Source organism: Drosophila sulfurigaster, chromosome 3, assembly GCF_023558435.1.
Source record: "Drosophila sulfurigaster albostrigata strain 15112-1811.04 chromosome 3, ASM2355843v2, whole genome shotgun sequence".
In the NCBI taxonomy this organism is placed as follows: domain Eukaryota; kingdom Metazoa; phylum Arthropoda; class Insecta; order Diptera; family Drosophilidae; genus Drosophila; species Drosophila sulfurigaster.
This window is the reverse complement of record NC_084883.1, coordinates 36,512,606-36,539,389: the sequence shown is the minus strand read 5'-3', so window position 1 is coordinate 36,539,389 and position 26,784 is coordinate 36,512,606. Positions and strand designations below refer to the sequence as shown.

General features: G+C 35.9%; 1 protein-coding gene across 6 annotated transcripts in view; it reads right to left on the bottom strand.

Moving 5' to 3' along the window:
* The window catches only part of LOC133841803 (calcium-transporting ATPase type 2C member 1), a 67,533-nt gene that overhangs the window by 31,531 nt on the left and 9,218 nt on the right, over window positions 1–26,784 (bottom strand). The window contains exon 1 of one of the 6 annotated variants that reach the window (XM_062274550.1): window positions 10,406–10,720. The exons of the other annotated variants lie outside the window; for them this stretch is intronic. Within the exon in view, the coding sequence (XP_062130534.1) occupies window positions 10,406–10,711 (306 nt within the window). The 5' untranslated portion in view covers window positions 10,712–10,720. Of the gene's footprint in view, window positions 1–10,405; window positions 10,721–26,784 lie in introns of those variants that run through there. 6 annotated transcript variants of the gene reach the window in all.

Genomic DNA, 26,784 nt, shown 5'->3' with positions numbered 1-26,784 from the left:
CATACAACAACAACAAAAAAGTGGAAAATATATAGAAACAAAAACATTTTAAGTGGGACGGCAAGTCAGTAAAATGTCACATGAGAGCTGCAAAACTGAGGGCTTATAACTTTGATAAGATTATGCAAGTGCTTCGTGAGCCGAGTCTCTAAACTTTTGTGCGAACTTGGTAAATTTAGTTAGTATATTCATGCCACAAAGTTAGACAAGTCAAGTAAAATTCGTTTCTTTCGTTTGATGTCACAATTTGAAATGCTTCAATGAAGTTACATGTTATGCAATTTACGTAAATTTGCATTGAATATTTTAGGACTTTTGTGAATGCGCCTATATTATATAAATCATAATTGGCGTGACCGTATCAAGTTTTAAATATCCTTTACTTTGTTGTATCGGACTTTATCAGCAAAGTTTTTTATTTTATATTTTAACATAGATTCTTGAAAAAGTACAAAAAAAAAATTTATTCTATTATATAAAATACCTATTTTCTTATTCAAAATAAATGAAGTAGTCAAAATAAATCTATGAACTTATAGAATAAGCAGAAACCTACTAAATGAATTAGACAAATTAAGAAATAGAAATTTTATTTAGTTCGAGACTTACAACTCAACTGTGCTATTATCTAAATTAGACAAAAAACATCTATAAGAACATATATCATAAATATACTAATACTACTAAAACAAATTATTATTTTTCACTTGTAACATAAAGTATAATATACAAATTACGAAAATAAATAAATAATTCAGTGTGTTATAGCCCTATGAATTCATTGCGAAGTTATATAGATACTTGCATAGCTAATCAGATAAACTTGGAAGCAAACAACTGAATAAATGTAAACGACAAACCGTCATAAAGTTGTCAGTAATTGCAGTATTCTATTCCATGGATCCACATAGAGCGTAGACAGACAATAGACATATGTAATTTACGCCAAATTACAATCGTTTAATTCAATGCATTCGAAAGGAAAAACTCCCAGCACACAGAGAGGAAGAACCACCTACAAAGCAGTGTGAAAAACAGCGTCTAGCTAAACAGTAAATTTAATTAATTAAGACTATGTTCAAGTGCAAAGCAGCAACAGCAACAGCGGCAGAGCCAAAGCAAAACTTTATAGACAATAGGGGAGAAAAAAAATGATATTAGAATAGGAAGAGAAAAATAGAATAGAAAAGTGCAAGCTGCAAAAAAATATTGACAAAGTTCCCGATAACTTTTTCCCACAGCTAACGTGAAAAACAAAACAAAATAAACGGCAAACGGGGCAAATAATTGTTGGCTGAAACGGAAGTGAAATCAGCTCGAGAAGCAGAAGCAGAAGCAACAGCAGCAGCAGCTACCGAAGCTGTCTACATAAATTACGTATACGCCGCGTGCGGCAAACAGAAGATTGTATAATAAACTGGCGCAAGCAAAGCGACAGCAACGAAAATCTGGAAAAGCGTTAACATTTTTGTGAGCGTCGCGAATTGAGAAAAGTCTAGCTAAAACTTTTTGGGTAGCTTGACTTTAAGAAGTTGCAAATTATAACAAACCAGATATAACTGAACAAGTGGTGAAAGAAGAAAAATTAAATAAAATTATATTTGTAGAATTACTGAAATACGTCTTGTCGTCGATCATACCCTTCATTAGCAGCTTAACAAAAAACACATTCACATATCCTCTGGGGGAGTGTTTAAAAAGTTTATTTGATTTTGCAAAGAGGGCGTGAAATTGAACACACAGACAACGGGTAAAGCGGATGAGGCAAGAAAGAGAGTGCGAATATTGAATATTTAATTTTGTTGAAATTATTTAATAATAAAAGTGAGGCGAGCATATTGGCCAGTGAAATTGGGGAAAGCGAAGGGAAATCGAATTGGCAGAATGCAGTTCATTGCAATTGCAGTTACAGCGACTGATAATTTACATATAATTGACTGCAGTCCAATATATGTATCTGTGTGTGTGTGTGTGTGTGTGTGAGGATGCTTCCTGCATGTCCTTGCTTTCATGCGTATGCGAGTGGAGTTATCATAGCCCAGCTGAACGGAATTTATATGCATGTGTTTGTCCTTTATGCGTGTAAAATGGAAATTTATGCACACTTAATGGTCGCCCTTGGTAGTAAGAACGCCTCTGCCTCTGGCTCTTGGAGTGCCACGCCCACTGTATCCTGTTGAATGCACTCGTTAAGTCGGAAACCTCAGCAGTAGCACCAAGTGCCATCCAAACGTGCTCCACTCTCTGCTCTTCTTTTTTCCCTCTTGCAAATGAATTATGTTTTATTTTATTCAGCCATCTCGCTCTCTCTCTCTCTCCCACAGAATTGCCATTTTTCTTTGTGGTTTGTCGCATTTTAACATATAAATTCGTGACAGGAAAGTTGATGATGAATGCCGGTTTTAAATTAAGTTGAGATTTTCAGTTTACTTCACATTTTTCCTTTATTTTTATCTCAGCTACGTTTTTTTTTTTGGGGCGTGGAGGAAATTGTTGGACATTTTCTTTGAATGCAATTTTCATTTCTTTTGTGTGTTCGACTTCGCTTCTCTCTCACTGTTGTGTTGTGTATAGGGGCAGTAATTACGAATCGTTCGTTTGTATTATTGAATTACATTACGTTCACAATTTATGGCTGGGAAATGAAAGTCAAGGAATTCAGTGTTTGGCTTCACTTACTTCTGATATGAAATGTTAAATGGTGCTATGATGAATGCCGAGTGGAATAATGTATTTCATTCAAAGTAGAATTTAATTTATAACATTTTGAGGTTTGACTGGATTTTAAGTGAATAAATAAAGCTCTTTTAAAGTCATGTCCGAAGCATGTAAACAACAGAGTAAAATATACAAACATTTCACAATTAAATTCTTAATTTTGTAATGAGAAAGTTGCAGCTAGAAAAAACTGACCGCGTTTTTAGTTAAGAGACAAAGTTTTTATGCTGCATTTTAATGACATCGTCAAAGAGTATAAATAGAAAGCGAAAAAAGAAGTCACAAAAACAATAAGTTGAAATGCCGTTGGGGCACGTAAAGGAACTTCAAAAGTCAGCGAAATGGGGAACTACACACATATTTTTTTCTATTTTTGCAAATGCAAAAAGCGCAAAAAAAAAAACAAACAAATAAACTTGACGGCAAAGTTGCTAAGGTAGCGCATGAAGAAGCGGAAGTGAGTGAAAGGCAAAAGGGGATATAAACTGTAGTTTGCAGAACGTGAAGTTTGCTATATTATGCTTATTTTGCGTTATTGAAAACTTATTGCTGAATGAAAATAATGCGCAAAAATTGCCGTCAAAGTGCCGCAAAAATAGAATAATAATAAGAAAGCATAAAAATAGCAAACTCCTGCTTGAGAGTGAACATAAACTATGCTTTAAGGACAGAGCAAAAAGCAATGCATTCTTTAGCAGTCTGACGACTAAACAGATGATAAAATGCAAATGGCGTTGTCTGGGATGCTGGGATGCACTTAGGCGCCACCTGTTGTTGGTTGAGCATTATAAATTGCCCGGCACAAGATGTTGCAGCATTCAACTTAACCTCACTTAACCCCCGTTCTCTTCAAGCAGCGAACAGACGCTGAATAAATCTTTCAGCGCGTCAACACCTAAGCGGAAAATATTGTTGCCTGCTTCTAGGCGCCCACTTTAAAATATGCTGATAAACGACAAAGAGGAGGCGAATCTTGAATGTGATTATTAAGGAGAGAAAAAACGATAAAAAGAAAATCAAATTGGATTGCATAGAGATTTCATTAACTCTCACTTTGAACAATTCTTTTATTGCAACTATTAAATATGCTCAACTAATCTAATTAAAATCCATAAAAATCTAATTTTGTTTGCATGTTTTCTCACACCCCGAACAAAAATGTTGGCAAATATTTATGTTGTGTTTGAGCAACAAATTTTGAACGCGCTGCTAACTCGATTGTTGTTGCACTCTCATGCCTCGATGTTGCAATTAATTTAATTTTTCAATTAGTAAAATCAACAGAAACGCATATTGCAACACACAAAGGACAGCCGAAAGAACGAAAGGAATGGACAAACACACTCATTTTGCATTTGCAATTGTTGTGTACTTTTAATTACATTACAACAGCGTCAATGAAAACAATTTGCCTTTATTTGCCCACTACCTGCAACACAATGTGTGTGCGAAACCAAACGAAAGGCCAATTACAAAATGCTAAATATATAAAATGAAATATTTATAAAATGCCAAGCAAATCAATGCAACAAAATCCAAATTTTCACGCCATTGTCAACAAAGGGGGGGAAATAAAGTGGAGTGAATTGAAAAACATAATTATCAAAAATTAGAAATGTGCAAATATTAGAACAAAATGGAGAACATAATGTAGCAATTAAATTATCATTGAAATTTATGAAATAAATTAAATTAAATTCGTTTTAGTACAATTCTAATAAGTGCTGCACAAACAGAACCAATAGAAAGCATATAAAACGAGCTTAGATATTTATAGACAAACAAGCTTAGCACAAATAAGACTGGATTAAATGGCGTGAAACATAATCATTAAATTATAAACAAGCTACCTAATAAATTCAAGAGTAGAAAAAGTTGTTTGCTTAAACAAGCAATAAAAAACTGTGTTTAATGTTGCAAAGTCACGAATGATAAGCTAATCCTTGAACTCGGTAAATAATATTGCATATTACATACAGCAGAAAGCCAGCAAATTATTTATTCAGCCAACAAAATCCGACTTAAACCAAACTCATTTATTCATTTCAATTATGAATTATATTTAATTAATTCGAATCCCTTCTCTACGCAATTTGAAGGTAGCAAAAACAAGGCAAATAAATTTATCCCTTCACATTTTTTATGCACTTTTTTTGATTGTATTTATGTTAATAAAGCAGCTCTGGCTAGGAATGTAATTATTCTCGTTTTTTAATTCCTTCTCACTGTAATCATAATTTTACGCGTGTTAATTTTTTGCACATTCATCAAATTAAACACAACAACCGCACTCAGAAATTATTTAATTTTAATTGTTTATGTGCACAGCATTCATTTTTAATGAACAAAACGTGTTGATCCTATAAACTGGAATGATAAGAGGGAGAGAGCGTGCTCGACTTGCAGATACTTTGTAGAAGAAATTTTATATAGAAATGTATTTATTACTGATGTTTTGATATTAATTTTTTAAGAAATGTGTTCCAGTTTCCCATTTTTGCTTTGCTAAATAAAATGACTGTAAACATACATTTAATATATATTTTAAATCGGTAACAAAAATATAATAATAATATTGTAGTAAGAAAGAAAATAATAAAAGTAGCAAACTTCTTTATAATACTTTTTAAGAATGAACCTAAACTAGACTCGTAGTCAAAACTCATTTACAACCCATTTACAGGGCACAAAAAAATGGAAATATAATTGCTCATGTTGCAATGGGAAAAAATTGGTATTAAATTTACTGACATTTGTTATCGAAAGCCGCATAATTAGTTGCGTAAAATCTCGATGTTTTTATGAAGTGGCAACGCGATGAAAATTTATTACATTATTTCAGCAGGTGGCTTTTTTATCATTTTGCCGTCGTGAACATAATTAATTTCACTGCAATTGCGGATACTTGATTAATAAGTTGTAAAAAGATTCAACCGTGATTCGAGAAGCAATTAAATTTGCGAACTTGGCGAACTCTTCAACGTGTGTATCAATAATTAGAGCACAAGCACAAATAGCTGAATGAATGAATGCAATCGATGTCTAATTGAATGACTCGTTTCAGATAAGAAGTCTCGTTGTTGGCGAGTGGAGCAAAAAATACAGGTCACTGAATTTGAAGTGAGTGGAAAACGAAAAACTAAAAAAAAAACAGACGAAAACCTTGACTGGAAATTAAATTTTGAAGTCAAGCTGATGAGCCAGCAAAAGACGTTAACGATGCACTCAACGATGCAAGCAAAAACTAAGACAAGACTGAGAAGGGGGAGGAGGAAAGTTGTAGGGCAGGTTGCATGTACTTTTTAGCCACTTACATCATCGAGCACAAGTTTGCAACTCCATAAAAATCCTCTTTCACATGCAGCAGCAGCAGCAGCAGCAACTCTCACGTGCCACAGCCATAGCCATTCATCCAAACCAATGAAAGCCGTTAAGTGCCCCATGAGCAGCCCACAAGTTTTCCATTTAGCAGCTGCATGGGAAAGCAAGGGGCGGAGGGGGTGACGCAAGGATAGCGGAAAAGCCGCAAAAGTAATATGGCAGAAAAGCTAAGGAAGGAGAAGGCGAAGAAGAGAAGGAGAAGAAGGAGCCAGCTAGTCGACTTGTAGCAAAGTGTTGATTTAAAGGCAGCACCCGAGGTACCAGGAACAAGACAGGCAACGGCAACAGCAGCGAAGGGAGGGGTGAAAAAGCAAGAAAAGAGTGAAGGAAACAGGCGAGGGAACAGGGATAGAGTGAGCAACAACTTGGCCGTAGTTAAACAAAAGACTTTCAGGCAAAAACTGACTAAGCAAAATCAATATTGATGTTCATTCGATTGAAACGCCAAGGTGCAACGACTGCGCAGGGAAGGAACAAAAGGGGAGCAAGTAGAGCAGGAGGGGAGGCATAAAAACCTCTCGATATATAGTACACTACTCGCACTACAACAGACAAAAGACCTTCGAGTGGCAAGTGTGTGTGTGTGCAACTTTGCTGTAGGCGTGAGTGGCAAAACTTTGACAAGCCGATTGAACTTGAACGAAGCTTAGCTCTAGCTAAGTTTGGAATGGGAAAATGCTTGATTTTCAAAAGCAGGTTATAATATAATCTGCGCAAACTTTCCAACTACACAACTCAATTTCGATCTATGTGCCAAATAAAACGGCTCACAAATGCTAAAACCATTTCAAGGACTTTGCCCAAGACAACTGGCAATAAAATCAAACGCTTAAATAAAGTTTTGGAATATAAAACAAGAGTGAAGTAAATACAGAATTATTAAAAAACAGTCAAAAGAAAATAAATTTATAATTCTTTAATTTGTGAAGTGAAGAAATTGTTAAAATGAAAAAAAGAATCAAAATTGTATGACATCCATAACAACGTAGTAAATTATGTAGCACACTTTGGAAATTATTTCAATAAACCAAGTAAATTAATTGAAGTTTCGTTGCTTATACTGTGAGAATTGTTGTAGATACTTTTGTAATTATTATAGCCATGGAGACAACTGAATGAACACCCTTAATTAGATTCTAGTAAACATGTTTTGAAATATTGATTTTAAGATTAAGATTTTGAGTATGAGTTTTCTTTAATCACAATACCAAACAATATTTGGGAGATTTTTGGGGAAACCCAGAAAAAGTAATAAATCATAAAGATTATAAATTCATATTAGAACTTGTAAACGATATATTCTATGGCAATATTTACTAACAGTGACAACAGCTATGGCTTTTTAATATTTCAAAAATGTAACCCAAAAATGACATTAGAAAACCTTTTCCCCCTAACAGATTGTGTGAGCAGAATATGAAATAAACTCACGCAAGTATGTGTCAATTTTTATATAAATTTAATTTGGAGAACCCTTTTGGGGTTGACTCACAAGTGTGCAGGCAATGTTAAGACTCGTTTAACTCTTACAAAAGTGAGCAACTTTGAACATAGTTGTTACGCCCGTCAGTCGCAGAAATTTTTTAAGAAATAACGTACGCAATGGCTTTGATAAGCTTCGCCCCCCCCGCGCCCGCATTTCTCATTAGCACAGCATTCATCAAGTGTGCAAAGCAACGCAAAGAAAAGCAAAAGAAAGTGTAAAGTAAATTCAGTGAAAGAAACTTTGCAAAAAATAAAAAAGGCAAAAAAATAGCTACAAAATAATCGAAAAACTTTTTAATGTAACATATTTTTTTCGGTACTCTATAGTACGCCCAAAACTATGCCATTAGTTCGCTAGTAAATTGCTTTGAGGCAGTGTTGCCTTCTCTTTCACACCCTACTCCTCTCTCGCTCACACGTTTCGCTGCGGGAAATGCGTCGACGCACACACAAAAGTTACATTTGCCTTACTTTATTTATCATTTCCGACTTCGTAGTTCGCTACGTTTTTATTTTCATTTTATTTTACTGCACTAATTTGCGAACCTTTAGTCATAATGAGCAAATGCGAAAAAAAACATAGATGAGTGAAATTTGTGAGTGTGATAGACAAACAAATACTCTGTAGGAAATTGTAGTAAATAGAGGAAGATTTCTTATAATAAGCTAAACTTTACTTACTTTGAACCAATTTAAAGAAATTTTTTATATTCTCTCTCTCTCTCTCTTTATCTCTCTCTAACATAGATGGGTGAAATTTATGAGTGTGATAGACAAACAAATACTCCGTAGGAAGTTGTAGTGAATAGAGGAAGTTTTCTTATAACGAGGTAAAATTTAATTACTTTGAACCTATTTAAAGAAATTTTTATATTCTCTCTCCCTCTCTATAACATAAAAGGGTGAAATTTGTGAGTGTGATAGACAAACAAATACTCCGTAGGAAGTTGTAGTAAATAAAGGAAGATCTCTTCTAACGAGGTATACTTTAATTACTTTGAACCAATTTAAAGAAATTTGTATATTCTCTCTCTCTCTCTCCCTCTAAAATGAGAGTGTGATGGATGAAATTTGAGAGTGTGATAGACAAACAAATACTTCTTAGGAAGTAAATAGAGAAAAATTTCTTCAAAAGGGATTAAAATTAAATTACTTTGATCCTATTTAAAGAAATTTGCATATTCCCTCTCGTTTTATTTCAAGGAAATTATGAGATTCTTTTAAATAAAAGCTAATGCAAGCTAAATCTTAAAACTAGCAAGATATCATAATGTTTATATTATGAGAGAATGATCTTTGAGAAAAGTAATGTTTTCGATTTTTCGTTGAAATGCTATCACAAAACTTTATGCTTAGTACGATCTAATAATGTGTATATAAGAGATATAAATTGTCGTACGAAATCATAACTATTTTGTACAAAAAGAATGTCTTTAGCAAATAATATGAAATATATTTTATTGCAGAGCAAAATACTAGCAAGAGTTCGAATAGAACACACAAATATAAGCTCGTAAAAACACAAAAAATATATATTCCCGTAATCCTATTTAATTCACTTCATCGCTAATTGTTCTAAGAGAAAATAATTAGGACAATAAGCAACAATTAGCAGCAATAAAAGTCACTTAGTGTCAGTCAATTTAACGCCAAGCAACTCTTAAATATTTAATTTATGCAGGGTATATTGCAAGCTGACTAACTGCGGCTGAACTTAATTGAAAATTGCAGCTAATTGCAGTGACAACTTATCAACTAGTAATTTTTCCAAGTAGCAGCAAAGAGAAGAAGATGAAGAGGCGTGTGGTTAAGAAGTTGCCACGTCTTCGACTCAGTTTCTCTCTTTCGTAGTTTTTCTTTCATTTTCTATCTACATATTTCTCACACTCTCTGTCATTTTCACAGCCAATTGAACGAGTCAGAAACTTTATCAGCACGATTCGTAAGAAGGTTTCGTTGTTTTCCTGCTGCTACTGCCTGACACACGCTGCGTATACGTAATGTGCCTTTTGTCTCTGCCCTGCCAGAACCAAAAGTTCTTTTTCAGCACAATTTGCTGCCTCGAGGGCAAAACAGTCGGCTGCCTCCGAAAAATTTGATTATTCATGTGTAGCACACGCTGTTGTGAATTTCCGGCGACTTTTTCGCTTTTCCCTTCTGCCCCCTTTCCCCCCGTGCGCATTCGCAATGCTTTTTAAATTCTTTATGTTGTTTTGGTAATTATTTTTGGTGTGAAATATGCTCGAAGGCTGCTTTATCCTGATTGTTTAACTTCTTTTGTGCTGTTTGCTGTGTTTAAGGGCAAAGTCTTCACCTGCTGCACAAATTACACAGCGAGCTTTACTTTGTTTGGTTTTGGTTTTGGTTTTGTTTTTGCTTTCTCTTTTTTTGTGTGTGGTATTTTGTGGACTTACGTTAATTGGCCGAAGCGTGGGGAAGTTGAATAAATGACTGTACATACCTGCAAGAGAGAGAAGAGAGAGAATGAAGCTTAAGTTGCAGCATATTTCAGCATATAATTATGATAGACACCCCATAAAGACAGCCGCAACGCAGCCCCCCGAAAATACAATGCGAAAATATTGCAAATGAGCAACAATTAAGTTAATTGACTTAACGTGTTGCGATGATGTCGACGCTGTGATGTGATGTGAAGGAAGGCAACTTTGTAACTACTCAACGCAATCCTCACGTGTTCAACGTTTCATTTAGTTTCATTTAATTTATGCTTTAAAATTATGCTCGAACACGTTGCGCGAAATTGCCAACGAGGATAACAAACAACAAGGCAACCAACAAGCTCGACAAATTTTGTGCTCACCTCATGCTCAACTCTATTGACATTCTCATTCTTATCCGCATCCGCATTCGCATTCGCATTCGCGTTCGCATCCTCGTCAAGTTGCGGCTCTGTGACTAGCATCGTTAGATTGCTCTTCCTACTTTGCTGTGAGTTGGAGCGACTGCCATCTTTATCCTTGCGATTGCGCAACAAATTCGCCGCATCAAGGAACTCCGACTGCGGCAGAAGCAACTGCAACTCCTTTGAGCCGCCAAGCGTTGCGTTTTCCGTGCCCCTTTTCAAGTTATGCGACATTCCCCTTCCCCCATTCAATCCTACAGCCATTTGAAGTAAAACTCTATGTACTAAACTGAGTTGTCGTCCAGCCCCCCCGAAAACTAAATCAAAGTCAAACACAGAGTGCGTTGAACTACAACAGAAAGAGGAGAAGAAGAAGAGGCAGGCAGGAAGTGAAAGTGGGCGTGGTCAGGGCACGCATGTTGCCCACTGATAATGCCCATAAAAGCGCAAACATGTCCCTCCAGCCCATAAATAACTTGATTAACGGTTCTCCCTATAGCGGGAGTCGAGTGGAATGGCGTGGAGTGAAGCATGCTGTGGTCCTGCTGATGGGGGTTAAGTAAAGCCAGCTAAATGAAGCAGGCGGCATTTCCGTGTTCCAGTTGACACTTTCGCTTGCATGTCGCCGTTTTACGGAACAAGTCCCGAAGGAACAATTAAGCTTAAGCAAATGAAATTAAATGAAAGCTATTGATTTTAAGTCTAATTTAATTATTGAGCAATATTTATATTGTCAACTAAATACATTCCCGTTATTATAAACTGTTCCAAAGTGGAAAACAGCTCCTTGAAAGTGAAAGCTAAACAAATTTCACTTAAAAAACTGCGTAAAATTGAATTCAATTTAACTATTATTACATTAAGGAATAACTAATTTACAAACATAGATTTTTAGGTATTTAATTTACGGTTTACAAAAAGAACAAATAAAAAGAAATGCTCTTTTTAATTTCTTTTGCTACTCAAGCTCTATTTTGGTTATTTTGATCACAAGATAATAGAGCATAAAGCTGCATCTTAATAACCCTCAAATTTACAACTCCTGATAACACAATTTAAAATAACACTTGGCTTTATTTAAAAGCCTTCACTCAGTTGAAAACAAATTAGTGGAAAAGACTACTGAAGTAATTAAACAACTCTTTGCTATGTCTCGAAACTGAAAAACACCATTTAAAATAAATTTCAGTCTTATTTAAATTGAATTTGCGTTGCACAACACTATTCCAATTAAATTTGTCAAATAATAAACCAATCGCAACGGGAGCTCTTGATTCACACAGAGGAGAAAATGGAGTGTGGCAACCGCAAAACTGCTCAAAAGATACAGGATACCGCAGTCGGGCACGAGAATGCACCTGGCATAGTTCCGTGTTTCTGCGGTGACAACGACAAACAGAACATGTTCCATGTCCCACCAATGAAACCTCCTCCCCTTCTACTCCAGCGGAAGGAAATGAGTTGCTGCGAAATATTGAAACAATTAAATTTGCGAACGAATTTCAAGCACATTGGAAAGGTGCTTCAACATAGTTGTTGTTGTTGTTGTTGTTGTTGAGTCGCGAGTTATGGCAAGCTCAATTGCAGTTGCTCGCAGTTACTCGCACAGTTTTGAATGCCACAGCCACAGCACTCATACGCCATGTTGCCGCCCACCAAACTCACACACACATGCAAACCCACCATTTGACAGTCATCGCAGTTGCCGTTACATAAGTTATTTATTGGAATTTGAGTGTCATTGAGAGCACCGCCAGCCTGTAGGCAGCGTTCGCTCCACTAGCTCGCTGCCAGCGCAAGCCACAGCGCATTGAGGTTTTCGCCAAAGGGCGAAAGCGGCGGGGATAACTATATAGACAGAGATGGAGCGGAGGTCGCATAAAATATGACCCCAAGCGTAAGTGACTAACAATATGAGAGTGAGTTTATGCCGAACTCTGATATGTGAAGCGTGCTTCACTTTAAGATATTTCTTAGTTTGTGTATTTCAATTATTCTATTATATGGTAATAAATAAATGTGCGACTTTTGCAACAAAATAATTTCATCTCAGCACAAGTTGCTAAACAAATATTTGCAATAAAAACATTTTTCAACACGCAATAAAAAATAACACATAAATACAACTCGAAAACATTAAAGAAAGTGTGCAGTCAAGTGCAATTTTAAATTACTCTGAAGACAGCTCAAAAGTATGCAACACTTCTTGGCACATAACTTTTGACTCCTTGGCGCCATGTTTTGTCTGCATAGCAACAAAAAAGAATATAAAGTTTATATTTTTATGCAATACACAACGTGTGTAAACAATAATATTTACTAGCATAAAGATAACAAAACTTAATAACAACAATAAATCTATTAAAGTTTGCTCAAGAGGTTACTAGGCAATAAAAGCATTGCCTAAAAGTATGCAGCAATTTTCTTAAGTAACTTTCAAAGTCGCCAAAGTTGCAAAGTTGCAACACCTGAAACTAATTAGAATTGTAATTGAATGCAACTTAAGGCAATAAACTGAGAAAATGCAAGAGTGGAAAGTATATAAGTGTGTGTGTGTGGCAAGTGTTGTACAAATCCAAATATTATCTGGCTGCCGTCCAGAGATAGTCGAGTTTATGAAAATAACTGATGGCAGCATCTGCATAAATGCCACACACACACTCTATAGTGAGGTAGACAGACAACACCTTCGCATAGTTGTCGGAAAATTCCACTTTTAACTTGCAATTTTTGCATTTTTCGCATGCATTAGACAGAGAGTGTGGTCTGGCTTCCGAGGAGGAAAGCTGCAGCTGGAGATGGAGATGAAGCAAGAGATGTTCCGACAAGCCTTGGCACCGAAGGCAAAACATAAGCTCTGCTAATGTCTGTCAGCGGCATACCACACGCAGTCGTGGTAACAGATACAAATTTGGTTAGCAGCAACAGTATACGAGTATCCCAGAGTATCCTGCTCCTGCTCCTGGTTGGTATCCCGCCCAGTCTGCTGTCAGGTCAGGCAAGTCCATCTAGTTCAGCTTCGGTTCCTCCTCCTGCCCCTTCTTCCAAAAAAAAATGCATGTTCGTGTGGGCGAACTTTTGCAAAATATTTGGCTACATTTTTGCTCAGCAAAGTTGCCAGCACACAGACAGCAGAAACAATACAGTATATGTATCTATATATACATGTATATCTATTCTGTATTATGAGCACTTGAAACCTTTTTAATGCATGCTGCGTGGTCTGGATTAACAATTTGCATCAAAATTGCCTGCAAATTGCCTGTGGCTGGCCATCTAAACCAGTTTGTTTAGGTCTGTGGCCAAGAATATTTACATTACTTTCTATATACATTACTTTCTCTGATTTCTACAATTTTTTCTCCTATTTTATGCAGCTTGAAAAACTATAGTTTACTATTTGTTGCCACTTCACTAGCGCTGTTTATAAATCTAAATTGGAAAACTTTTTGGCCAGTAAACAAAAATAATACAAAATGGGAAAAGAGTTTACTATTTATGATAGCGTTGCAATATTCTTTCTTCCGATCTCTTTTTTTATTGTGAGCAGCTTAAAACTTTGATTTGTAGTTGAAAACTAACCAAAAATCATAGTTGAGTTTGGGATATGAGTGGAAAGCTGCCATTCACAATATCTAACGTGGAATGCAGCATGCAGCACTAATCAACTTTAAATGCTTTTCATTCAACTCGAGCGGAAAACATAAAGCTTTAATTTAGTTGGGGAAATAAACGACACTTTAGATCCATTTTAATACTCTCATGGAAAAACGATAACCAAATAAAATGATTGTCAAAATGCGTGTAGCTAAGCTATTAAAACTATTTCCGCTTGTCCGTAGGGGACATTTTATTGCTGTTCTAGCAAATATTTTAATTCGTTGGTTTGTTGAATTTTAGCACTGTTTTGAATTCTGCGAGTCAATTTAATGTTAAACATTTGTTTATTATATTAATTTTCAAAAGTAAACCAAATATAGAATTTTAGAACACCCTTCGAATGTTTTGTTTAAATTTAAATCGCTAGTGGAGATTCAAAGTTAATATTCAAATTACTTTAAGTTGATTTTGTAGCACTACAAACAGAATTCTATTCGCATTTTAATCTTCAATTTGTGGCGCAATTTTCAATCATCAAAATTGTCGCGTGAATTCGTCTAGCGACTTCAGCGAAATTCCTTTCTAAGCGCTTGGCATTCTTTGTGACAAACATTTCGCCACAAACATTTGCCAATTTCCGTAATTCCCCACAGCATTCCCCTCAACAACAACAGGCAAACACACAAACACACACTCTCTCACACATTCAACACACGCGACGTTTTTGATATTGCATTTACATTTGCCGTCATCTTTCGTCAAGTTGCGCATCAATAAAATTTCGTTAGTCGCGTGGATTCTACGTGGGTTTGTCAGCTGCTGATAAGGCATACACACAGAAAAAGATTGAAGAGAGAGTGAGAGAGAGAATAATGGAAGAAGAGCACAAGGTAGAAACTCTGAAAAGGGAATGGAAAAAGAGGACAAGCAGAGTTACTGACAATTCACCCATTCTCTTATTGACATAAGCCAAGCCCCAACACAGAGACAGACAGAAAGACAGACAGACAACACATCAGCAACAGTATTGTGAAAGCCAGAGAAGGAGAGAGTGCAGGTGAGCGGGGAAATGTGCTATGACAGGGTAAAAATTCTGGGATTGGATTTTGGCTTGTGCTCTGGGTTATTTGCCTCTGTCCATATGCTACAAGTTCTGTTCTGTTCTTTCTGTTCTGTTCTTTTATGGTTTGTAGTCTGTTTTCCTGCCTGTTGCTGTTACCCCTACTCTCCACTCTCCACTCTACCCCTACCCTATGATGACTGCCCACTTCCTGTCGCTGCCGTTTTAATTGTTTTGCAGTTTCAAACATTGGCCAACGGCGTTAACCCATTCTCCAAGCTCTGTTCTAATCGGAATACTGTCTCACAACCTTTTTGCTCTAAAAAAAAACATTTGCCAACTGACACTTTTTTGAATTCCCGGTAGCTATATATTAAAAGGGAGTGTACCAATTTATGGGACAACTATGTAATAAGGGAGTTGAGTATATCACGAATCCTTTTACAAGCCTTTTAACTTGACTGTCAAAAAAGTTGTTTGTGAATGTCTGGCTAACAATAAATTTATTTCAGACTTTAGTTATATTTAAAATAAATTTGATTTTTGATAAAGGCTTCAACTCATAATTTGTGTATATTTTTAAATAAAATATTCCAATTCTTTAAATTTTGATGAATATCTTAAAAAACACACAAATGTAAATGTATTATTTTTTAGTTATTTAGAAAGAGGTTGGTACGATATTGTTCAAACAAAACAGGATTATAACATAATGTAGCAAGTCAAGTTAAATTATTTTTGCACTCAATCCCCGTTCGATAATACAACCCTTATTAGAATTTTCCAACGCCTGTTGTTTTATTTTTTCTAACAAAGCAACAAATAATTACTAAGAAGATGATTAACTTTTTATATAAGAAACCTAATTAGTAGTCATTAATAAAACTAAAAATCTTTAAATTGATAATTTTAATTGGTTAGCTCACTTTTAGGTATTATTTATTTGACTCATATGAGTCTTATACCGGGTATCTCACAGTTGAGCACACTTAAGTCTAGCTAGACTCCCTTGCAATTCTTTTTGGAAGTAATGTCCCATGTTCTGTTGTCGCCCTTGTCATTGTGGTCCCAACTACAACACACTACCCCTTGTTGTTATCATTTCCATACACTCAACACGCAACCCGCCTCATCAGCTCTGAAAATGTCCTGCGGAACACTGTGGATACAGCATATGTTTTTGTGGTTTGTTGTGTTCTCGATGTGAGAGGGGAACAATTTTGAGTATTCGAATTTAGTTGTTTTACAAAATTGACAACTAATTAAAAATATGAAAACACTAAATACGATTTATGAAATCGAACAATTTTGCGGACAACCGAAAATGTAATCAGTGCCTGCAATAAATACTCGCTCATGTGTGGTGAAGTGAGGCAGAGAGGCAAAGGCAGTTGTGATAAGGACACACATGGAAAAAATTATCAGCGGAAGTGCAGAGTGTTTGCCTTTTGTGTATGTGACACAGAGCAAATGCTCAAACAATGTGCAGAAGGGGAGGGTGGTTGCCAGGGTTGCCAGCATGTTGCAGTTTGCTTTCAGTCTTTCTTTATGGCCTGGAATGATGATTTTTAATCCACTCTTCGCCTGCAACCGGCACTAAAAATGCTCGTAAGTTGCGGCTAATCCATGTGGAAGCTGCTCTCAGGGCTGTCAGGGTTGCCAACAGGGTTGCCACAGCCCATTGTTAAGGTCAACAACAAATGATTTTGAAAAGCGCCGCTCGCCTGGACTTTTATGTTTGACATGTCCTCTATATATACACATACATATGTATATATAAATATATAACGTACACACATACTTTTTGATGGGATTTTCTGTTGGATGTGCTTGCTTAATATTTATATAAGGGGTTTATGGGCTTTGCCCCCCCCGGTACTCTAGCCTTTTCCTCTGCGTATTCTTCATGCTCCTCCTCGTGGTCGTCATCGCAACACATTGCAAATATTTATTTTATTTCTTTGGGGTGCAACATATCAAAAAGAGATTGCTACGTCGCTCTTGACTCTCGGTACAGGGATATAAAATGACTGACATTGCAGACGGCAGACTGCAGACTGCACTCGCATTGCAATATGAAAATTTAATTGAAAAAGTGCAGATAATGCGGTAGAAACAACAGCCAAAGACAAAGCTACTTTGTGTAATCGAAGTGGAAAGGTTGACGCAAAAAAAGAAACTAAGACAAACAACTGCAATTCCACTTAGATATTCAGGTTTCATTATCATGAAGTCAATGTTTACACTAAAGTAGAAAAGAATTCCATTTTCTTACTTTTCCATTTCGCAAATAGAAGTTTGTTGGCAATTTTCTGTTCTCAGATAAAAGTTAATTTATAATGATAATACTTATTTCATTTCCTTTTATGCATTTTACACTTTTTATATTAGAAATTCGTTTAAAATAAAGTAGCGAATGTTAAGTTCAAATATAAATCTAATAATTATTTAAATTATAATTTCATTTATCAAGGAATTTCTCCTCTTTTAAATTTGGTGTAAAACTATTACCATAAATCCTTGCTGCTTAATCTCCCTTTTTATTCGCTGCCACAATTAAGCACATAATTGTTTTTAACACCCACATTGTCGTCCACTCTTTGCTGTATATTTAACATCTTGTTTGCTGTTTTTCCACACAATGTCCCTTGATAATGTTGCACTTGTTGTTAAATATATTGTTGTAAATATAATTGCCAATTTCATTAGGTCACCACGACATGATTCATTCATTTGCTTTGCAACACATTTATAATGCATTGTTAATGAGCGGGATGGTAATGCCATAAATCAAAGAAATTGAAGCAATTTGTTTTCCAATGAGATGAAATGATAATCATCTATAATTCAGGACGCTTTTTGCCATTTGCTTGATCAACTTTTGTACATGATTTACTACGCATTTGAGCGCAGCGGATAAATTCAATGAAATTAATTTCATAATGCATTATTGAAAAGCAAAATGCAGCGAAATGAACAACACAAATATTTGCACTCCCTCGACATCAGCGAGCGACAACGGGTCGTATGCGCAATGCGTTGCTCCTCCATCAATTAACACAATACCAAATGCGAGTGGGTCTGTCTGTGTCTGTGTCTGAGTCTGAGTGTGTGACTGAATGAATGAATGAATGGGTATAAGGTGGCTTTTGTGATTAAACGAAATGTGCGATGCCCTGACATTGAACAAAAGCGAGTGAAGAATAGTATAAAAAGGGCACTCGAATGAATGGATTGAATGTGAATGCGAATGCGAAAAGAGCTCCCAACGACGTTCGTCATTTAATGCGCCACATTGAATACGAGTGGCGAGACAGCTGAAAATTTTTTAATTAATTTATGTCATAGTTTGGAACTGGAACTACAAACAAACCACGCTGCAATAATGCAGAAGCATCAACATCAACGCTGCGAACGCAATCAACAATCAACCATCAACTATCAGCAAGCGGCAAGCGACAAACTAAACAAAATCAACTTCCAACTTTGTCGAACCCTTTTCACAACTCCAACCGCGCACGCTTGACAAATCATTGAAATCAATTTTGCTGTGAATTTAGTTGTCGTATTTGCCTTTAATACCCTGCGCATGGAACAAGAAAAGGGAAGTTTATAAATAATGTTAATTTGAAAATGAAACTATAATTAAATAATATGTTTACTTTGCATATTAATTTACTATTTTCACATTGATATTTTCAAATAATGAATCACTATCAAGACAATTAAATAATCAAAACATCAATCATTTCAGAGAACTTGCATACTTTAAAGATTACGAGTATTTTATGGTCTAGCAGACTTTGCTCTTCACTCAATTTATTATGCAGGCCATGGGGGCAACAGCTTTAGAGTGTGATGGGACAAATGTTTGAGTTATGAGCATAGACTTCCATCAATTTGTGAAGTGGTCTTGTCTCTCCCTCTATCTCTCGATCTCTCTGTGTGTGTCGTCGGGGACAATTGCTGACAAACAAACAACTGAATAGAATGTGAAGAGTGTGTTTGTGCGTTGGGACCCCATATGAAATATTTATTCGTACACTCTTCATACGTAAATTCTAGCAATCACATTTACATGCAATCGATTTGGGACCAACAAATCGCTTCGCCAGTGATAAAAGCAATTACTGCCATTTGTTTGCGTTTACGTTCCCGTATTAGTGGCACAACAATAAATGCTACGCAACTCCAATCAATTTGATAGTTTCAATTTAAATTCGCACTACGAACCATTTAAAATATATATTGGAATTGGAATTAAATTGAAATACGGAACTTGATTAAACAACCTACATTCTATATACATCGTATTTTATACGTTTAATTTGTCAAGTCAGTTGCCGTCAATAGTAAAAGCTAATTGCTTTAATGCTTGACAAAAGCTGCTCAATGAGCAGGAAATGCAAGTGCAAGAGATTCATAGCTGTCAGCTACATATTTGGCTTGGAAAGCTGTCAGCATCAAGAAATGTGTATTTCTGCTTGATCAAACAGCATTTGCATTGAAGTTTGCTAAAGTTCAAGGCTACTTGCCAAATCTTTTCTTCAACTTTGTTGACCCGTTTTGTGGTCCACAATTTAAGTTCACAGTGGACATTTAGCTAATTTCCACTAGAGTATTTTAATTGAAATTTGCATAAATACGAAACTTCATTAAACGACCTCAATTAAAGTTTACATTCGCAGTAAATACGTTTCATTTATCAAGTCAGCCAATAGTAAAAGCTAATTGCTTTAATGCTTGACAAAAGCTGCTCAATGAGCAGGAAATGCAAGTGCAACATATGAGTTTCATAGCTGTCAGCTACATATTTGCCTTACAAAACTGTCAGCATCAAGAAATGTGAATTTCTGCTTGATCAAACATCATTTGCATTGAAATATGCTGAGGTATAAGTGTGCGAAATAAATCAGCATTACTTTATGCAGTTCAAGACCACTTGCCATACCTTTTCTTGAGTTTTATTGACCCATTTTTGGGGTGCACAATTTAAGTTCACTTTGGTCATTTTGCTAATTGCCACTAGAGGAGTTCATTAAAGGCCATAAACATTTTGGCAGCTCAAGTGCTTAACTTGAGCGTTTACAGAGGCGTAAAATAAGCCAAATTATGGCCATCATTTGCGGCCGAGCAAATAAGTATGCTACAATAAAGTGTCAGCTTAACGGCAACTACAGTGAAGGGTCAGCATTCAGGTCGATTGAGGACAGAGAGAGGTCAAGAGTGCCTGGGTATTGAAAAGTTTCTGGCTCTGGTTCTGTTCGCTGCTTCGTAGTGGGCAGCAAAAATGTCAATTATTTATAGAGTTAACATACAATGCCAATGCCAATGCCAAGGCTACGCACAAGGCAAACAAAGGAGAGCCAATTTTTACTGTCCACAGCTGTCCGACAGTTGACCAACTGTTCAGTTTGTTGTTCAGTCCGTTGCCCATTTGATTATGAATTCTTCCTTCGCATATTGCACGCACTCGAACCATGTTCTTCCATGCACGATGTACGTCAATGTGCTCGCTTTGATAATATGAAATGTCAGCTCCGATGACAGCTGTCATTTTGCTTCGTTTCAATTCAATTCAATTCCATTCCACCTACGCACATGTGTTTGAATAAAACGCTTCTATTGTCGCTGAAAGCCTGAAATATCCTGTGACAATTTCAATAACCTGCTCGTGGCACTCAAAGTGCTTCACACACGAGCATTAAACAAGACTAGTTGCGACACGCGATAAATAACATACGTATACTTGATATTTAAATAGATCTAATTTAGATAGAAAACTTGTCGAGTAATGACGGTAATTCCTAAAAAGAAAGTCGAGCACCTTCGACAAGCGATAGATTTGTATTAAGATTAGAAGTTATCACAATTTATTTATAAATATTTAGCAATGTTCAAAGAAAACTTTATATCTTTTCTTCATTCATATTGAAATGTTTTATTGTAGTTCCAATTTTATTCATCATATCTCAAACACAAAAGCGTCATGCATAAAACTGAAGTAGATTCTTATTCAGAAGTTATTTATTTTATTTTAAACTTCTTTCTAGTCTTAAATCATTTCTTCAATATTCAAAAATGTTCTTTTAAACTCTTTGTCTTAAATCATTCCTGTTAAAACGCTTTATTGTTTTTCCTAGTTTTAAAAAGCACTTAAAGTCTTGTTTTTGGTAGATAAATATTTTAAAAGTGCAAACGGCAATTGAAAGCGGAAGCATTCAACAATTTATAGCCGTCATATCTTAAACACAAAAGCGACATGCATAAAACTCGAGACACTTTATCTGCTTTGAAACCAAAGCCAAAACTTGCTTCGTATATCCGCCGCTTGAATCTCTGAAATATATGCGAGTGCATATATAGGCAAAGCGAAACCATTTGTCAGAGCTATAAAGAGAGAGAGCACTTGGTCGTTGCATAGTCAAATTTAATAGCTAGACAAATTTCGCATGCAATTCTTTTAGCCTCTCGTGAAATCCTTTTTCCCACCGGCAACAAGACTGACCCACTTTGAGTGTGCTCGACTAATCTGTGAATTTGTAACGATTCGCAATTTAAATAATAGTTTGTTGCTTCCTTTTCTTTCTTACTTGACTTTAAGTCGTGATAAATGTGCGACTTTTTGCCTTTTTATTTTTTGAATTTCATTCTGAGAGCCTGTTGCCGTCTGTAGCAGCATTTAAATTAGTTGGTCATGTTTTATAAGCTTTAACGCGTCATTTTGCAGGATTTGTCGTGGTGTTGCTTGCTTCAACGCTTTCTTACAGCGCGATACGAGTCCTGAGGAGCTGCCAAAGATGGGCTGCTGGCATCTAATTCAGAGTGCATAATCCGCTTAGCGTGGCGGCAGCAACAGCAACGTAGACAAAGGCGAGCACTTAATGTCCTTTGGGCAAGGACAACACAGCACAGCAAAGAACCCAAGCTTCATTTATCACCTACAGCAATTGCATTTGCTACGCTTTTCTTGAGAGACAGAGAGAGAGTGGCAACAACTATTAATTTTCCATTACCTTGCGACGCCTGCCTGCCAGAGCATCCAACAAAATGTCAATCAAAAATATATATTTTCAGCTTGTCATAACAATGAGGATGCCACATCTCAAGCCGACACTCCTCCCACTCTAAGCACTGCATAAATGTATGAAAATTGCTTTGCCATGTGCAAAATGTATTATTTTGTCCGCCCCCATTTCCAAGTTTCCCCCCCTCTGACGTCTGCCGGACGATCAATGTTGGCTTTCCAACAGCGTTCACAGCTCCGCCTCCGACTTGTCATTAAAACTGTCAAAGTAAGGAAAAACTGAAAAATATTCAAGTGACACTTGCAGCTGTTTCCTCAACATCTCTTCTCTGCCGAGTCGAGCACTTTTCTCCACTCCACTCAGCTCAGCTCAGTTCAGCTGCAAATGTCCTTCAATGTTCGCACTCATAGTTTGTGCCGTGTGAGCAGCAACTTATGTGCTTAATCTTCATTATGTCAGCATTTTATATTATCAGTTTGAATTGCAATATTGATTTTTACATAAATTTCCCTAACGATTTCACAGCATTTCTTAAATACACCAATTTTTATTAATGAATTCCTGTTGTTTTTTTGTTGCTATTCTTTAAAATTCGCTACGCAATTCGTAATAATAAATCGCCACTCTTACGTAAATCACGAAAACAGTTTTCCATTAGCTTTTGTATATTTAATAGTGGTAAAAAAATGTTGCAGCATTTTTTACAGTTAAATAAGCTCAACGTTTTTCACCATAACTGACAACGAATTACTTATGAATGTCTGTATTTATTTGTGTGTGTGTGTGTGTGTGTGTGTGTGTGTGTGTGTGTGTGTGTGTGTGTGTGTGTGTGTGTGTGTGTGTGTGTGTGGGTGCCTCCATTTTTTATTTACTCGCGCGCTTTTAAGTATGCAACACATTTTTTTCGCCAGCTTCCTTACAATTGTCAATACACGTGGTTCGTGGAAAACGCGCAAAATAAAATTTATTTGAGCTGCCAAAAAAGAAAAAGATGAAAAACCGAAACAACATTGCATATGCTGGGCTTCTGACAAAACGAGCAACAACAACAACACAATGTGCCGCAACAAGAGAGAGGTGACAAATAAAAAAACAGAAATTTTACTGCCAGCAACTCGACTGCGAAATTTCCTGGATTTGTTTACAATCAAATTAGTTGCATATATTAAAATAACTGCATCAATCTGTGCACACAGCAAATTTAATATACACCAAATTGATATTGATTCAATCAACTACACTCGATTATGCAGCATGCAACTTTTAGAGGCAACTTTAATGGCAATTAGAAATTTAGTAATATTATTGAAATTTCACACACTTTGAAGTCAGTACCATTAATTTTTAATTGGATGATTATTATTAAATAAATTACGTACAAATTCAGAAAATATGTAAATATAAAATTAGAAAAATATCAATATAAAGTTTTGAGAAATTAATATTGTGCTCATATTAAAAGAGGCTAGAAAAGTTTTGAACCAACATTAAAAATACCCTTAAAAATAGCCAACTATTTAAATCACACAACAAATCGAAAATTTACCCAAAGACAAAAATAAAATAAAAAGATACTATAAATACACTTGAGATTTCATTTCAATCAAATTAAAACGTTGCTCAACCTTCATATCAACTCCCTTTTTTGGTCATCGCTTTTTTAGATGCCTAGTTTGTCATAAGCACATAAGTATATATTTAATTAAATAAGTATTATTGTTAATACCACTTAGTAACTCATATAGCATACCCTTTTATAAGAAGCTTACATGGTATAAAACAGGCAGAGAAAGACATTGAGAAAAGGGCGATTACTTTTATTTGTGCCTAGAGTTTGCCTCATAACCGTCGTGTCCCGCGGGCTCTTTTAGCACAGATTTGCCACTATTGTTGTTGCTGTTGTTGCTGTTTGTTGTATGGTTGCCCTCTCTTTATGTGAGCCTGCTGCTGCTGTTGCCGTTGCTCCTTCTTCTTTTGCATGTTACTTCTGAATTGACAATTTTTGCATGTTTACAAGCCAAAGGCAAAGGCACGAGCTCAAGCAACGAAGCAATGCCAGCAACAGGAACTGGAGCAGAAGCAATGGCAAGGAGCAGGAGCAGAAGCAAAGTCACTAGCACAGCCACAACTTCAGGCAATGGCTTAGTCCCTTTTTCTGGGGTGCTTCCTTTATCATCGCAGCCCAAAACGGAAGTTTTTGCTATTTCGGCTGTTCCCCATCCCCAGCCTCAACTTCAACCTCCAGCTTCAGTTCCCCGAATTTTGTGCAATGTTGTCAGCTCGTTGTGCTCACTTCCTGTTGATTGTATTGTTTATGATGGCTCACAGCACACACAGTTTATGCTCATCTCCTCCAGCAACTATCGAGCCAGCCACCAGCCACCAGGCAACTTCATAACTCTATGACTCATGAGTCACAACATCCATTCATTTTACTTTGCCCACATCGTTGTCATAACTGCCATTTGCAGTTGCTCTTGACTGCATTTCAATTCAAAACGTAGTTTATTTTTGTTTATTATTTGTTAATCTACGCGTACATTATGATTATTGTTATGGTAATTAAGTTGGCATTACGCATACGCAATGTTGCAATTTTTAGCATACTTTATAACATCCTCAACTCTGTCTCTCTTTGTCCATTTCCCCTATGCTCTACATTCCATATAGGGGGAAGGAGTGAGAGTTGCCGCCATGCTGTTTGCTTTGAACTTTGATTTAATACAACATTTTCGGAAAATTGTTTGCCTGCGTTTTCCCCCTTTCCATTTCATATACCCTATGCTCTAAAATAATATGCAAGCTAAAATGAGCATGATAACAAAAGAGGAAATTCCAAGAGTAACTATTTGAAGTAACAGAGAAATTTGAAGAAATATTGACAACAAAAGCAGCTTTAAAAATCGCCAAATTTAATTGTTTTTTCCTAATATTTTGAATAACTTATTTTAATATAATAAAAAGCAATTATTAAATAAATAACCTGTCAAAGTTTCAGCATTTAACTAATTTTCCAATATTAATGAAAGTATTTCTACCAATTTTCATATTTGCCGTTCTGTATCTTCTTCCATTTTTTGACAAAAATCATTTTATCTAAAGACTACTGACAGCACATTTATCTGTCAATCATGCTTAAATGTCCACTCTGTTTCTTACTGCGTTAACAATATCGATTGCTGTTGAGGCTTTTTCCAAATAAATCAAAGAATTTGAGATTTGTCTATAGGATATCTTAACTGTCAATCAACTCTGAGCTGTCGCATTTCTGTTGGTTTTTATTTGGTCTCGGTTTGTGCACAGTTTTTAGATAACTTTTTGGGGAAGTTGAGGGGTTTGGGATTCGGTTTGGGAGAGGGGAGGATGAAAGGCTAGAATTCTTTTGGTGTTGTTGTTGTAACCGACATTTAGTGGCTTTTGTGCTCTTTACGTTTGGAATTTTGCACGCAATTAATTCAATTTGTTAAATTCTGTGCCGCAACTTTTTTTTTCACAAAAAATTGCGGCATTTTTGGTTGAACTAAAAATTATATTAAAAGTTAACGGCAGGTATTTAGCATAGTTGTCAGAGAAAGATAGACAGTTCGTGCTTGAAAAACCACCAATCGAATTTGGTTTAAAAGTCCAAGCAGATAAAACGCTAAAAATGAGAATGAAAATCCACTAAAACAATGTTCAAAAACTATTAAATAGTAGAAGCCAGAGTGTAAATCAAAATAAAAGGCAAAAAAGTTGCGCAAAACAAATCGCGAGTAAAGTGAAAAACGCCCGAAAGCTTTTGGTAGTTCTGTGGGATTTGGCAGCGCAGAAGGATTTATATCGTTGCGGAGCGACATAAGCGACATAATAATAAGCCGTGAATAAAATGTAAATTTTAACGGCGAAAATTTTGCGACAACAATTGCAACACACGCTGCGACACCTCGGGCGAAAAGGAGCATTGCAGATAGATGAAGCAAAACTATTGTACGCTCAATGTGAAATTGTGCAACAAAGTTCTGCCTCAACGCCCGCAGGATGCAGGATGCGAGTTAACAGTTTGCTCAACTTCAGACTGCAGTCGCGATGCGAGACGAGACGAGGCGAGGCGTTGCGGTTTTTCGCTTAGTTGACTGCTTTTTACGGCCAATTAAAAGTGCAAATTATATTTGCAAAAGTCAAATAATGATAAAAATGAAGTCAGATTGCTGCAGTCGACAAATGGTCGACTATAAGATACTCAGCTCTGCTGGAATTACACTCACTTTAAGATATTAAATTCTGTTGACAAGAAAGTAATAAGAGTAACTTTTAAGAGGCATCCATCATTTATATATCAGTGTAGATAAGAAAACAAATAAGAAAGATACTGTTGAGTATGCTCGATTGTGAGATACCCTTTACCCATTTTTAATAAATATACTAAGATACTAAGAACCAAAATATACTAAAATACTAGAGACAAAAATATATCAAAATGACATACCAAAAAATTAAAATATACTAAAAGTTGTATTTGGTATATTGATATACTACTGTATTCAAAATATACCATACCGCATTGTCAACTATCGAATTTAAGACCCGAAAGCTGGAGCGAAAACGATTCGGTCAAATCCATTAAATTTGAAATTATATTATTTATTATTACGTAAGTAAAAGTAAGGTAA